This window comes from Saccopteryx bilineata, chromosome X, assembly GCF_036850765.1.
Source record: "Saccopteryx bilineata isolate mSacBil1 chromosome X, mSacBil1_pri_phased_curated, whole genome shotgun sequence".
Lineage (NCBI taxonomy): Eukaryota > Metazoa > Chordata > Mammalia > Chiroptera > Emballonuridae > Saccopteryx > Saccopteryx bilineata.
The window spans coordinates 89,000,691-89,016,590 of NC_089502.1; the positions used below are offsets into that span (position 1 = coordinate 89,000,691).

General features: G+C 36.3%; 1 protein-coding gene across 3 annotated transcripts in view; it reads right to left on the reverse strand.

Annotated features, from left to right (window-relative positions):
- Positions 1–15,900, reverse strand: part of GABRA3 (gamma-aminobutyric acid type A receptor subunit alpha3) — a 428,833-nt gene that overhangs the window by 56,331 nt on the left and 356,602 nt on the right. For all 3 annotated transcript variants that reach the window (XM_066250025.1, XM_066250022.1, XM_066250023.1), the window contains exons 8-9: positions 12,235–12,387; positions 1,598–1,809 (exon numbers count right to left, since the gene is read on the reverse strand). In XM_066250025.1, the coding sequence (XP_066106122.1) occupies positions 1,598–1,809; positions 12,235–12,387 (365 nt within the window). The remainder of the gene's footprint in view (positions 1–1,597; positions 1,810–12,234; positions 12,388–15,900) is intronic.

Sequence of the window (15,900 nt, forward strand, 5' to 3'; positions counted from 1 at the left end):
TCAGCAAAGGACATTATTAACAAAATAAAAAGACAACCCATTTAGTGGGAGAACATATTCACTGACACATTTGATAAGGGGTTAATAACCAAAATTTATAAAAAACTTATAAATCTCAACACCAGGATATAAACAAGCTAATTAAAAATAGAAAACAGGCCTGAATAAACACTTTTCCAAAGAAGACACATAGATGGACAATAGGCATATGGAAAAATGCTCAACACACTAATCATTAGAGCAGCAGTTCTCAACCTGTGGGTCGTGACCCTGGTGGGGGTCGAACAACCAAAACACAGGGGTCAGCTAAAGCCAGGTGTTTTGGTCGACCCCTGTGTTTTGGTCGTTCAACCCCCACCAGGGTTGCGACCCACAGGTTGAGAACCGCTGCATTAGAGAAATGCAATTTAAAACCACAGTGAAATATCACCACATATCTACCAGAATAGCTTTCATTAGCAAATCAACACACAAGTGCTGGAGAGGATGTGGAGAAAAGAGAATCCTTGTGCACTGTTGGTAGGGATGTAGACTGGTGCAGGCACTGTTGAAAACAGTATGGTATTTTCTCAGAAAAATTACAAATGGAACTGCCTTGTGACCCAGCTATTCCACTTCTAGAAATATATCCTAAGAATCCCAAAAACTAATATAAAAGAAGATATTCATCTCCATGTTCATTGCAGCATTGTTTATAATAGCCAAGATCTGGAAACAACCCAAGTATTTATCAGTGGACTAGTGGACAAAAAAGTTGTGGTACATCTACACAATGGAATACTACACAGTCATAAAAGAAGGAAATCTTACCTTTTGTGATAGTGTGGATGAACCTGGAGATTATTTTGCTAAGTAAAATAAACCAGGCAGAGAAAAAGTAACATATAATCTCACTTATATGAAGAATATAATGGACACAATAAACTGAGGAACAAAATAGAAATTGAGGCAGGGTCACAGAGAACAAATGGATAAGGGATTAGCCAAATATGTATATATAACTCATAGATAAGACAACAGGTTAGCAATTTCCAAAGGGAAAGGTGGGATGGATGTAAGGGGAAGGAGGCACGGGAGTGAAACAGGGATGTTTCAAAGAAGAAAATAGGTTTTCATCTGGGTCTTGAAGAATGAGTAGGTCTTTACAAGGCAGGAAAAAAAAGAATATTCCAACTAGAGAGTAAAAAATAAGCAGACACAGAAGGAATAGTGGTCACTTTGTTTTGACCGTAATAGGAATGTACTGGAAGTATGGGACAGAAGTTATCCTGGAGATTGCTCTCTGGGTTGAAGATAGAGTCCATTCTTCTGGAAGACTTTATAAGTACAAAAGTTTTCCTTGAGTCTAGCAATATTACACTTAGGTTTAGTCCCTCACCACAAGACATCAACCCTCTATGATACCTATCCTTTTTTCCCTGCCCCCATCAAACACTCCACATTGCCAAGAAGCACTCCAATTGAGAGCTGGATTGATGACCCCAGTGAATAGTACGCAGCCCTGGCCATTTCCCAAAGGCTGCAGACTGTCCACTCCTGGTTCCAATACAGTTCTCTCAGGGAGTGCTTCCCAGCCTTCACCCTTGCTGTATCTCACCTTCATCTCCAGGGCCTCTGGCACCTTCTTGCCTTCCCAAGCCCAACTCCTCTTGGTGAAGTAGTTGACAGTGGCAAATTCAATCAGTGCAGAAAATACAAAGGCATAACAGACGGCTATGAACCAATCCATGGCCGTCGCATATGCCACTTTAGGTAAGGAGTTTCTGGCACTGATACTCAGAGTAGTCATGGTGAGAACAGTGGTGACACCTGGGGAGAGAGAAGATATGAACCAGTTGTCACTCTGAGACATTTATAACATTTTTAACAAGATCACTTACATTCTACTTAAAAGATGCACCTGTACCCTACTCAAGAGATACCTTTACTGTAAAAAAACAGAGAATGTCAAAGTGGGATGGTTCGATCTTGTAACCACCCATTTTGATTCTCACAGTAATAGGGATCTTCAGTACAGCATTTCTAAAAATTGTCTTATAGCCTCTGCTTAGATATTTCCATTGAATAGTAGGTAATGTATTTCATTTTAAAAGAGCATTTGAATTGGAACTTATAAACTGAAACCTGCCTTCCTCTAACTCCTAGTCCACTGACTGATCTTAGAATTCATTTTCTGGCAACACAAGAAGGAAAAGCCTGTTCCCTCCTCTCCAGGACAGGCCTTCAGAGACTTGGATAGGGTGGCCATGGTTCCTCATAGATTTGTTTATCTCCAGAATAAATAGGGCCAGTTCCTTCTCTTGTTTTTTCCTTTCTTATTCTGGTAGTTCTCTTCTGAACAGCACAGAAGTGAGGCGAAGACTCAGGACATAATCTGAAGTCAGTAGGATATTCACTTCCATTATTGTGGACACTATTCTTCTACTAATGCAACAAACTTGTGGAAAATGGTTCTTTAGCTGCATCACAGTTTGGGTCCTATTGAGCTCCATGGACAACCAAAGCTATTCGCTAAGCCAGAGCTTGCTTTTAGATCAATTTAAATTTAAGACTTTTCTTTATTCACTTTTAAATTATATTTATTTTTTTCTACTTTGTTCAAATTTTAGCTATATATACATTTAAGCTCTATAGTGTTGTGGTTAACAATATGAGTTTTGGATACAAACTAAAATAGACTGAAAATCTGGCAATCCCACTGACTAGGAATATGACCTTGAACAAGGTGCTTTAACCCACTCAGCCTCAGTTTTATCATGTGTAAAGTGTGTGTGATGATACCAGACTCAGAGATTTGTTAAGGGTCCAGTGAGATGATGTTTACAAAGTCCATAGCACAATATCTGACACATGGTAATCACTCAATAAACAATACCTATAATTAACATTATTTTTAATTTTACTTGTTATTAATAGTATCATCATAGTTATATGATTAATTATAGTAGTATAATTATAAATACATATTAATAATGTTATATTAATTTTATAATTGTTAGCAAGAATATTTGGTCTTGAATACTTATACTAGAAGTTAGAAGTCCTAAGTTCTGTCATTTACTTGCTTTTTATTTTGGGAAATTTCCTTAATTTTCCTCTGCTTTCATTCTCCCTATGGTCTCTAGTTTCTAGAATGCTAACAATGCAGTTGTTGAACCCAAAGACATCCAGACTTAAGGAAAATGGAATAGTCAGTACATTTGAGTATTGTCATACTCAAAAGAATGGGAAAGTGAGCCCCATGAGCTAGGTCAAATAGGACATGGAAGGAAGACCTAAGGGGGTGAGAGATATTATATAAAAAAAGCAAGCAGATAAGGCTTATTAATTATCAACTCCACCTAGAGAGTCAGCTATTTGTACTATAGACTCTGGAGCCATCTCTCATCTTGCCTCCTTGAATACATTGTTAATATATTAATATATTTGCTATATAAATGAAAACCCAGACTGGAAAAGACAGTACAATTTCAATAGACATACCCTAAAGGAGCACTTTTGGACAAATTATGCTGAGATTCATCAAGGCTGATTAGCAAAGACACATTTTAAGTCCTTTCAAGAATCAGTCACTTAACTAGTACATATTAACAAACTATCTGAATTTGTAGCATTATAAACTTAGAATGAACCCAAGGTTCAGTAATCCACTGATCATATCGAGCAAGGAGTAATTCATGAGAGAAACAAGCTACTTCATTTATTGTTATCATCATATGCCGTTGTGCATCCTTGCCATATTCACAGCACTGTGCCAATGCATGGATGGAAAGAACGACACAGAAACACAATGGTTCTGTGTCGTATATTAGTAGAGACTTTTTGAGCTGTAGCCGCTAGAGCTTAATTAGAACTGTCATCTTATGAAGAACTCTTAGCTACTCAAATCTGCTAGCTTCCTCAATAAAGCATTTGATATACTTCATGGATGACAAAGAAGTCTGTCACACCAAACTGGGAGTTGCTTGAGATCAGGGACCATGGGTAATCTCTATATTTCCTTAACCTTAAACATTATACAGTAGGCCCCTAGTGCATGTGTAATTAGTAAAACTACAGTCTGTTGACTGTATGACATTTGCTCTTATCAAAGTAGATAGTATACTTTTTAATAGTAATTCTAATGTTGTTATTATCAATAATATAGTTCTTATTCTCATCTTTCCCCTAATATTAACTGTCTATTTTGTGTTTTACAGAATTAGGTCCTATGGACACAAAAATTAAAACATTTTACACTACATCATTCAAAATGAGCATTCACTCTGCCCAGGAGATATTCAGAATTAATCATACTTCATATACCTGTTTAGCACAGATACTACCACGAGGGCAAGCATTTTTGTTAATTCATTGTCCATCAAGCTTAATCCTGTTTTACAAAATGCACTGCTAAATATGACCCTTTGCCACAATCCTTCTCTGCAACCTCTTTCTCCCAAACTCTTCTAACTTCCCAACTCTGCTGCTCTATGACAAGCAAATTCATCTATCTTCTCAAACTCTTCTATAAATGCACATTCCTCTTTTGATATCAACTGAAATCTGACTGTCCTACTGAGTATACCATTTTGGTTCTCAAAAGGTGGTTGATTCAGAATCAAGAGCCCAAGTGGTAAAGTTCTATATTTTCCTTGATCTGTATTACTCTTTAGTCCATTACACTATCATAGTCATGTGGTAATCTGTGATCCTGTGATATTTCTACTATCTGGTAATACTCCTTTCTACTCTTTCTCATAAGTATCATCTATAGAATACTTCCATTACCTCAAAGGTTCCTCTGAGACCATTTCAGCCCCTCCGTGGTCCCAGGTAATCACTTCATTACTTTTTAATGTTCTGCTCTGATTTATGTCACTACAAATTAGATTCTATCACCACTTCTATAGTTACATATAAATATCATACATACAGTATATATTCATTTGTGCCTGGCTTCCTTGACTCAGCATAATATTCTTTAGGTTCTTCCATGTTGTTGTATCTATCTTTAGCTCATTCTTGTTAAATTGAGAATATTATTCCATTGTGTGTTTGTCCATTCACCTATCAATGGACATCTGGGTTGTTTCCAGTATTCAATTACAGTGGTACATTGAGATAAGAACAGACCAACATACAAGTTTTTTTAAGGTATGAGCTGCAACTCAGTTCATATTTTTGTTCGAGATCTGAGTGAAATTCCGAGATACGAGTTGTGATTCGGGAAGCTACCATTAGTTGGTGCGTTGGCACACAGGTCCAGTATCGGCAGTTTGATATATGAGTTGACTGACTTACAAGCTCAGTTACAGACGAATTAAATTTGTATCTCAAGGTACCACTTTATTTTGAATAAAGCTTATGAAAAGATTTACATGCAAGTCTTTGTGTCAGCATATACTTTCATTTTTCTTGATAAACACCTAGGAATGGAACTGCATAATTATATAGTTAGCCTACATTTTATTTATTTATTTTTATTTTTTTTGTGACAGAGACAGACAGAGAGAGGGACAGATAGTGACAGACAGACAGGAAGGGAGAGAGATGAGAAGCATCAGTTCCTCATTGTGGCACCTTAGTTATTCATTACTTCCTCATATGTGCCTTGACTGTGGAGCTACAGCAGACCGAGTGATCCCTTGCTCAAGCCAGCAACCTTGGGCTCAAGCTAGTGAGCCTTATCAAACCAGAGGAACCTGCACTCAAGCACGAGACCTTGGGGTTTCAAACCTGGGTCCTCCGCTTCCAAGTCTGAAGTTCTATCCACTGGGCCAATGCCTGGTCAGGCAGCATACATTTAACTTTATATGAGAAGGTCAATTTTTTTTTCTAACATTCCCATCAGATGAATGAGTGTTTTTGTCACCATGCATCTATGACTTATGAAAATTAAATAATAATTGGTATTTTTACACATTTCCCTGACAATGAAAGTCCTTAGAACATTTTATCTCCATATATACCCATCTCAATTTATATAGATTAAATTATGGTCTAATCTTTTATTCTAAATATATCCTATACCCAATAAGGCACCGTTATACATTGAATAGTCATTTAGCATTATCAACATATTTATTATTTTCATTCTTTTTAAATGTATCTTAAACTTTCCTTCTGTGATAAATTTTCTTTTGCTTGAAGATCTTTCTTTAGTGAGGGTTTGATGATAATAAAATTTTAGTGTTTGATTTTTTTCCCTCTGAAACAGGCTTTATTGTTTTTGTTGAAGTCAGCTGATAGTCTATATATTATGAATCTAAAGGCAATGTACTTTTTTTTCAAGGCTACTTTTAACATTTTTCTCTTTGATTTTGTTTTAGTAAATTTCACTATAAGGTATCTCTGTTTGTATGTCTTTTAATTTATCCTACTCAGGTTTATAGTGCTTCTTGTAACTGTGCCTTTCTGTCCTTTGTCAAGCTTAGATAGACTTCAGTCATTATCTCTTCAAAAGTTCCTTCTGTATCATTCTCTCGTGTCTCTCCTTTAAGATTCCAATTATTTTGTTAGACCTTCTCAATAAATTGCATATTATTTCTCTTTTTAATGTATTTTACACATTTTTGGCATTCTGAGCCTAATTCTAGATGTTTTCTTTCAGTTTATGGGTTCTCACTTCAACAGTATCTAAACCACTGAGCTTTGTTTTCCAGTTTTAGAATTTCCAATATGCTTGCTCTCTCAGCATTCTCACTCTCCACACACCATTTGTATGATAAAATTGTCATGTTTCTTTTATCTACTTAAACAAATCATCATAGCTATTTGAAAGTTTGAATATCTAAAATATCTGTAGTCCTAGTACAACTGTATTTTTAAATTGGATTATAATTTATATACAATAAAAATAGTTTTTACATTTCAAAGTGTTTTATAAAATGTATACAATTGTATAACTACCACCCCAATAAGATATAGAATACTTTACCACAGCAGCAAGTTCCCATATGCTCATTTTCAGTCAATCCATCACCCCCCAAAAAACCACTCCTTTGGTCTCCAACATCATAGCTTAGTTTTGTCTATTTGGGTATTTTATATAAATAAAACCACATATTTTGTACTATTTAGTGCCTGCCTTCTTAGTCTGAGGTAATTTTTCAGATTCATCTATATTGTTATGTGAATCAATATTTATTAATCCACTGTATGTATATGCCACAATATATCTACCCATTCATTAGTAAATGCACATTTGGATATTTTTTGGTTTGGGACTCTTGTAAATAAAGCTGTTATGAACAATCTTGTAAAAGCATTTTATGGATATATATTTTCATTTCACTTGAGTATATACCTAGGAGCAAAATACAAGATTTTAGGTTAAATACATGTTTTACTTCATAAGAAACAGCCAAACTATTTTTCCTAAATAGTTGTACCATTTTATACCCTCTACTTTTTCATCAATATTACAAATATTTGGAATTGTCAGTCTTTTTAATTTTAACCATTCAGTTTTTATAAAGTAATATTTCCATATGGTACTACCTTGTATTTCCCTGATATAAAATAACATTTACTACCTTTTTATATGCCTTATGGGTATTTCTATATTTTCTTTGTAACATGTGTGTTTATGTCTTTTTACAATTTTTAAAACTGTGTTCTTTGTTTTTTTATTATTTATCTGAAGTAGCTCTTTGTATTTGTGGAATAGATGCTTTGTCAGATCTGTATACCTATAAAATATATTCTCCCAGTTTATAGTTTGCCTTTTCACTTTCTTAATGTTATGCTTTGATGAGTAGAAATTTTTTATTTTGATCAAGTAAAGTTTATTCTTTTTTCTTCACTGTTATTACTTTTTTGTGCACTAAGAAATTTTTGCCTTCCAAAGGTTGCAAATATATTGTTTTATAACTAGTTCCAAGAGCTTTTTATATTTAATTTTTATATTTAAGACCATGATCAATCTCAAATTAATTCTCTGCAATGCCATCTCTGTCATAAATCAAGTTTTCATATATGGGAATCTACTTTTACTCTCTATATGATGTTTTATTTATTTATTTGCCTTGTGCCAATAATGCATTGTATTAATTACTATAGCTTTAAATAATTTTTAACACTTTGCAGGGCAAGTCCTGCCACTTCTTCTGTAGGAGGATATTGACTATTCTTGACTGTTTGTTCTTACATAAAAATTCTGCAATCACTTTTTAAATTAATGTTTTATCTTGGAGGTTCATATCAATACAATTAGTATAAATATGAGCTCTAAACTCATATGAGGCTACATTTGAATTTAAAAATAAATTACTTTTTTGTGACAGGGACAGAGAGAGACAGAGAGAGGGACAGATAGGGACAGACAGACAGGAAGGAGAGAAATGAGAAGCATCAATTCTTCATTGCAGCACCGTAGTTGTTCTTTGATTGCTTTCTCATATGTGCCTTGACCAGGGGGCTACAGCAGACAGAATGACCCCTTGTTCAAGCCAGCAACCTTGGGCTAAAGCTTGTGAACCTTGCTCAAACCAGATGAGCCTGCGCTCAAGTTGGCAACCTCATGGTTTCGAATCTGGGTCCTCCACATCCCAGTTTAATTCTCTATCCACTATGCCAGCACCTGCTCAGGTTAAAAATAAATTCTTAAAGGATCTTCTACTTCATAGAGACCAGAACATAATGGACATGCCCTTTTATTGTTTCCTTGCACTGGTTACTATATTTTTAGTGCTGTTTTCCATGTAAGGCATAATCATTCAATGGTATTAGATTTATGGGATGAATTCCTGTATTCATTTCTTATGGCTGCTGTTAACTAATTACCATAAATTTAATGGCTTAAAACAACACAAATACATTGTGTCCGTAAAGTCATGGTGCACTTTTGACCGGTCACAGGAAAGCAACAAAAGACAACAGAAATGTGAAATCTGCACCAAATAAAAGAAAACCCCTCCCAGTTTCTGTAGGATGATGTTGGCAGCATGTGCGCATGCGCAGATGATGATGTAACACCGTGTATACAGCGGAGCAGCCTACGGCCATGCCAGTCGAGATGTGGATGGTTCAGTGTGTTCTGTGGCTCACTAAATTCGAATCCATGACCAAAGTGCAATGTGAATATTGGTGCATTTATAACGAAGTGCCACCACATAGGAATAACATTACTCGGTGGGATAAGCAGTTGAAGGAAACACAGCAGTTTGGTGGAGAAACCCCGTTCTGATAGGCCATCAGTCAGTGACGAGTCTGTAGAGGCTATACGGGAAGCTACCTAAGGAGTCCTAAAAAATCTGTGCATGAGCCCACATTGAACTGCACTGAATAGGTATGAAACTGGGAGAGTTTTTCTTTTATTTGGTGCAGAATTCACATTTCTATCATCTTTTGTTGCTTTCCTGTGACCGGTCAAAAGTGCACTATGACTTTACGGACACACTGTATCTCTTCTTAAAGTTCTGGAGTCCAGACGTCAGAAGTCAGTTTCACTGGGTTAAAGTCAAAGTGTCATTAGTGCTTCACTCCCTCTGGAGGCTCTAAAGGGAGAATCTATTGTTTTTTCCATTTTCTATAGCTGCACTATTTGGCTCATGGGTCCCCTTCTGCTCTTCCAAAGCCAACAGCATAGCATCTTCTTTTTTATTATGTACTGATTTTAGAAGGAGAGAGGGAGGGAGGACGGGAAAAAAGGGTGATGGGGGAGAGAGAGAGATCGAGTTGTTGCTCTATTTATTTATGCATGATTGGTTAATTCTTACATGTGCCTTAACTAGGGATTAAACCCACAACCTTCACATATTGGGACAATAACCAATTGAGTCATGTGGCCAGGGCCAGCATAGCATTTTCAAATCTATCTTGGTTCCTTCATCACTTGTCTTCTATTCTGTAGTCAAGTATTCCTCTGCCTCACTCTTATAAGAACATTTGTGATTGGGTTTAGGGTCCATCCAGATAATCCAGGATAATTTCCCCATCTTGAGATCCTTAACTTAATTCACATTTACAGTCTCTTTTCCATAATATAACACTCACAAGTTCCAAGTATTAGGACATGGATAACTTTGGTGATTATTATTCAGCCTACCACAGTCTTAATTTTAACCCTTAACTTTATTCAGGATCAAAGCCTTTCTTGTGTAACCTTAAATCTCAAACTTTTACTTACCAAAACTACTATTCCATCCACCCACCTTTCTTCTTCAACATTATCAGCTCATGGGATTAGTACTTCAGTTTTCAGTTCTTTATACTATTTAGGTTCTTGAGTATTTCCTTTAATTTCTTTTTTCCTTTAATTTCTTATGAGCTGAGATACTTTAAAAAGAAAAAGATGTTTTCTATGTTTTAGCTAGATTTTGTAAAGAAAAATTTCTCAGGGTATCTAGTTTTTTATAGTGAGAAAGACAAATATCATATGATCTCACTTATATGTGAAATCTAATGAACACAATAAACTGATGAACAAAATAGTAACAGAGACAGTGTAACAAGGAACAGTTGGGCAGCTGTCAGAAGGAGGGGAGGAGAGGGGATGAGATAAAAGAAAGTAAAGAGATTAGCCAAATTATATATACATAACACAAAGATATAGACAACAGGGTAGCAAGTCCCAGAGGGAAAGGGGGGATGGAGTTAGGAGGAGGGGGGCAAAAAGAGTAAAATGGTAATGGTAAGAGACTATGCATGGGACATGGGGGGCACAATGTGGGGGACTAAGGGTGTTATATTGAGTGGGGCACTTGAAACCATGTGCCCCACTAAAAATTTTTAAATGGGCAACTTTAATCTACTCTTGGCTTCTTCCACTTTACTAGAATTGTTCTTTTCAAAATCCTAACACCCAAGCATATCACCATATCACCATACCTAAGAGACAGTTTCTATCTGCATCTTACCTAAACCACAGTAGAATTCACCCCAGATGATTATTATACCCTGCTTCTTCAAACACTATTCCTCTCTTGATTTCATGATACCACACCATTCTAGTTTATTTTTCTTTTTCCCTACTTTATAGGTCACTCTTTCTCTTTCTCCATTGCTATGTACTCCTCTATCTGATTTAAAATGCTGCTTCTTTCTGATAAATCATTTACTATTTAACTATATAGTACAGCTTCAGGATATTAGTAGGAAATATAGGCCTTCTGTGTGGGTATGCAACACATTCAAGTGTATGACTCACAAGCCACCATGCCATGGAGACAGTTTAGTAGACTAAAAGAATTAATATTTATCTCTTAAAAAATCCTACACTGGCCCTGGCCAGTTGGATCAGTGGCAGAGCATTGGCTTGGCAGGTGGAAGTCCCGGGTTCAATTCCCAGGCAGGGAACTCAGAAGAAGTGACCATCTGCTTCTCTACCCCTCCCCCTTTTCTCTCTCTCTTTGTCTCTTTCTACTTTTACCAAAGCCAGGGCTCAAATGGTTCGAGCAAGTTGACCCCAGGCACTGAGGATGGCTCCATGGTCTCACCTCAGCCACTAAATAGCTCAGTTGCCTAGCAATAGAGCAGTAGCTCTAGGTGGGTAGAGCATCCCCAGGTAGGGGGCTTACCAGGTGGATCCTAGTCGAAGTACATGCGGGAGTCTGTCTGCCTGCTTCCTTTTCTCTCACTTAAATAAAAAAAATCTTTCAAATAATTAATTTTAAAAAAACCTTACAGTGAAAAAAACATACAGAAAATGTTTTATTTGCTGTAAGTCTCCCAGGGAAAAGTACTAATGATATGCATGTCTCTCCTCAGATATTAATAAATTCATACTGAAGAAAATTTTTCCGATTGTAGGTACTATTGAAAAACCCTTTCAACTCAACTCTGTATACCCTTTACTAAATATCAGATAATTCATACTTTCAAAAAGGCTAGGTGAGAAGCAGCAAAGTTAGACATGCATACAAAAAAATGGGTTGCAAAAATGCCCCCATCCTACCTATCTGTTGGTAGCTTAGTTTCCCACCCTTCACCTTCTTGTGCTCTGCCCACTAATTTCCTCTTTTTCACTAAACTCTCCAACCCTTTCTAGCTCTTAGAGCAAACCTGACTACTCAGGCAGCATTTCAGTAACCTTACAACTACAACACTCTTCTTATTTCTACTCCCTTGTTAAAAATTCAGTTGCTTGAAATACCAATAAGGAGTGACTCAGTTATTAAAGCTGGGCTCAGGTGTTGCTCCCATTATCTCCAGTAATGGTTATTCTACCTTTCTCTCACCTACTCCAAGTGTCCATTATAAGAATTTGCAAATGTATCCCCCATCATCCTCCACAAAACAACACTCACTCACCAAAGACCGTGCGGGCAGGGACAGACTCTCTGTTGAGCCAGAAAGACACTTGTGACAGAATGACAGTCATGATACATGGCAAGTAGGTCTGGATTACAAAGTAGCCAATTTTTCGCTTGAGATGGAAGTGGGTTGTCATGACGACATATTCTCCTGCAAAGAGAGTAAAATTAAGTGGTATGTACCAAAAAACATTGTTGATCAAGGTAGGCTCCAATTCAGTTCACAATGTTCCCTAACCTTATATTCAAAACAAGATATCTCAGCATCTCCCAAGTGCACGAAACCAGATGTCAAGTAGTGATTCATTTTTTTCATGAAAATTTATGCTAACAGTATATCAACACAGCTTGCTCAGAGCACTTTTGATAAAAGTCATTCAAATGAATTAGTGCCGTCATTTAAATCAATTCAATAAAAATAACATTTTTACAACATTTGCTATATAATTGGCACTCTTCTAGAACCTTCATGTCTTTAAAATACTTAATCTTAACAACAACCTAATGAGGTAGGTACTATTGTTATCTTTATTTTATAGGTTAATAAACTGAAGCAAAAAGAAATTGTGCAACTTCCACAAGGTTACCCGGCTAGTAAGTAGTGGAGCCTGAATTCAATGTCAGATGTGTTGCCTCCATAGTTTATGCTTTCTAATCACTATGCTATACTGTTCAAATGGATTTATTGGGTTACAACCAAAAGTTCACATAGCAGAATGTAGGTTGGCCTACATTACCCCTATTCAAAATAAGACTGAACACTTATTAAAATCTTATTATGTGCCAAACATCTATGAGTCTTTTTGTAGTATTTACTTTATACCCTCCCAAAAACCCTGTAAGGAAGGAATTAATTATTACCTCTTGTTAACTTCAACAGCTAGTTGTCACTCTAACTTCAAATGCTTTTTCAGAAGCATTTTATATACTTGAGCACTCCATTCTCCTGGAATGAGTATCTTCACCCAATTTTTAGGCTATGAGGTTCTTCTGGTTTCTGTCCCACCACATTACCTTTCTAGTTTTCTTTGCTGGCTTCTTTAATTTTCTAAACACATGAGGATATCAGGATTCATACTTGTACTCTTTTCTGTCTCACTCAATGTCTTTGCATTTTTAGTCTGAGTCTCTAAATAATACCTTAAACTCTGATAACTCCCCAATGTATGTCTTCTGACAGGGCTTCCTACTTGTTATGGGTTGAATTGTGTCTCCTGGAAAGGTATAGTGGAGTCCTAACCATGAGTACCTCAGAGTGTGTCCTGCCTTAGAAATAGGTTTGTTGCAAATATAATTAGTTAAAATGAGGTCATACTGGAGTAGGATGGGTTGTATCCCACTGTGACTAATGCTCTTATAAAGAGAAATACACACAGGGTGATGTGTAATGACATGTGATAACAGAGGTAGATATTGGAGTGATAAATCCACAAGCCAGGAAATGCCAAAAATTGTCAGCAACCCTCAGAAACTAGGAGAGAAAAACACAGAACAGATCCTCCTTCAGAACCTCTAAAAGGAACCAACTTTGCCAACACCCTCGTTTCAGACTTTTAGCCTCCAAAACTAGGGGACAATAAATTTCTATTGTTTTAAGTCACCAAGTTTGTGTTAAATTGATACACATACCTATGGTTCCCTACACTACTCGAGACATATGTATTCAATTATCTATTAGACATCACCACTTGGAGATTTAATAGGTATCTTGACCTAAAATGTCCAAGTCATAGCTTTTACTCTCACTATCTCCCACCCTCTCCAACTGGCTCTTCCAACAGACTTTTCCCATTGCAGTAAATGGTAGCTCTGAAGAATACAGGCTAAAATAAAATTATTTTAAAATTTGGCATTGTCATTGACTTCCCTCTCTCTCTTCTCCCTCCTTCCCTTGTATATGCCTTCATGTGTGTGCATGATTGCACACACATATAGCCAATCAATCAGAAAACTCTGATAGTTCTTTCTGCAAATGCTGTGTATTCATAATGTGACCACTTATCACCACCTCCACCACAACCACTCTTGTCTAAGACACTGGAGTACTGTAATAGCTTTCTAACTGATCTTCCTTATGTTTTTTCCCTCTTCAATGCATTACTTACACAGTAGCCATAATTATTCTACTAAAATATAAATCAGATTCAGTCTCCTTTTAAAAAAATATTAAATATTATTTATTCATTTTAGAGAAAGGAGAGAGAAGTGAGGAGTGGGGAGGGGAGAATGGGAAGTATCAACTTGTAGTTGCTTCCATATATGCCTTGAGCAGGCAAGCCTAGAGTTTTGAACTCACAGCCTCAGTTTTGCAGGAGAAGACTTTATACACAGCACTACCACACGTCAGGCAAAAAAAAATATTAATGTTTATTTTATTGACTTTAGAGAGAGGAAGGTAGAGAGCAAAAGAGAAACAGAAATATTTGTTCCTGTATATGCCCTGACCTTGGATTGAACTAGCAACCTCTGTGCTTCGGGATGATGCTCTAACTAACTGAATTATCCAGCCAGGGCAGATTACGTCTCTCTTTTCTTTAAGACTTCCATCTCTCAAAGATTAAAAGCCAAATTCTACTAAATGGTCCCCAAAGATCCATGTAGTCTAACCTTTCTTGTCACAGAGTCTTATTTTTCACCTCTCTCCCTCTACCCACAACTGGTTTTGCAGGTCTCCCAAATGATGCAATTTCCCACTTTTCTACCCCACCTATTCCCTTTTACCTGAGCCAAGAAAGTATTATCTGGTTATCCAAAGCTAAATATACCATACATATTGTGTTTGTATTCACAACCTACCTTTTTTATGTGAACATAAAAAAAATATAAGTAGGTTTATTTTTAAGTTAGCAAAGAATTCTCATACAAAATAATGTAATACGTTCATTATAAATTTAGAGTTTTTCTCTTTTTATCTCTGCTCCTTTTTCAATAATTTTGTGTCTTTGTTCCCCACTGCCTCCCACTCTCTCCTTCTTCTGCTCCACTCTATCCTTCTTCCTCTCCACCTCTTTCCTGTCTGTGTCCATTTCTATTCCTTTCTCTGCCTGTCTTTCCCTCCATTCTCTTTCTCCACTGAGAAGGCATTGATGATTTATTTTTAATGACAGTTGGACTTTGATTAGCTTGGACAATTTTCCTCCATTCCTACCTTAGTTTCATACCCTTAAACTCCTATCTATTGATCTATATTTCATAATATGAAATATATATTATGTATAATAAATATTATTTATAACTTAGTTACATTCTGTAGATATGAAAGGCAAAGCAGGTTGCAAAAACTTATCAAATTATACATTTGTTTTAAAAAAATAAATATATTTTATTCAGTCTTCTCCTTTTGTATCCTTTATTCCCTTCAATTTCTTTCCTTCTGTCTCTCTTCCAAAGAAGCAAAGAGGGTGATTAAGATCAGTGAGACAATGGAATAGGACATCCCAGCTTCAGTACCCAATCAGAAAATATATGGATTAACAACTATTCAAAGATAATAATACCTTTGTGAAAAATCCCAGAACTAGGTGGAGCACAAAACAAAGCCACATTAGAAGGGTAAGAGAAGTGGTTTTACTTTTCTGCCTTCTTCCCTCCTATAGGCCAGCTCCATGTAGTACCTAGAAAGGAGAGCGTATGGCAGATATAGGCTTCCAGAATTCCAGGATAT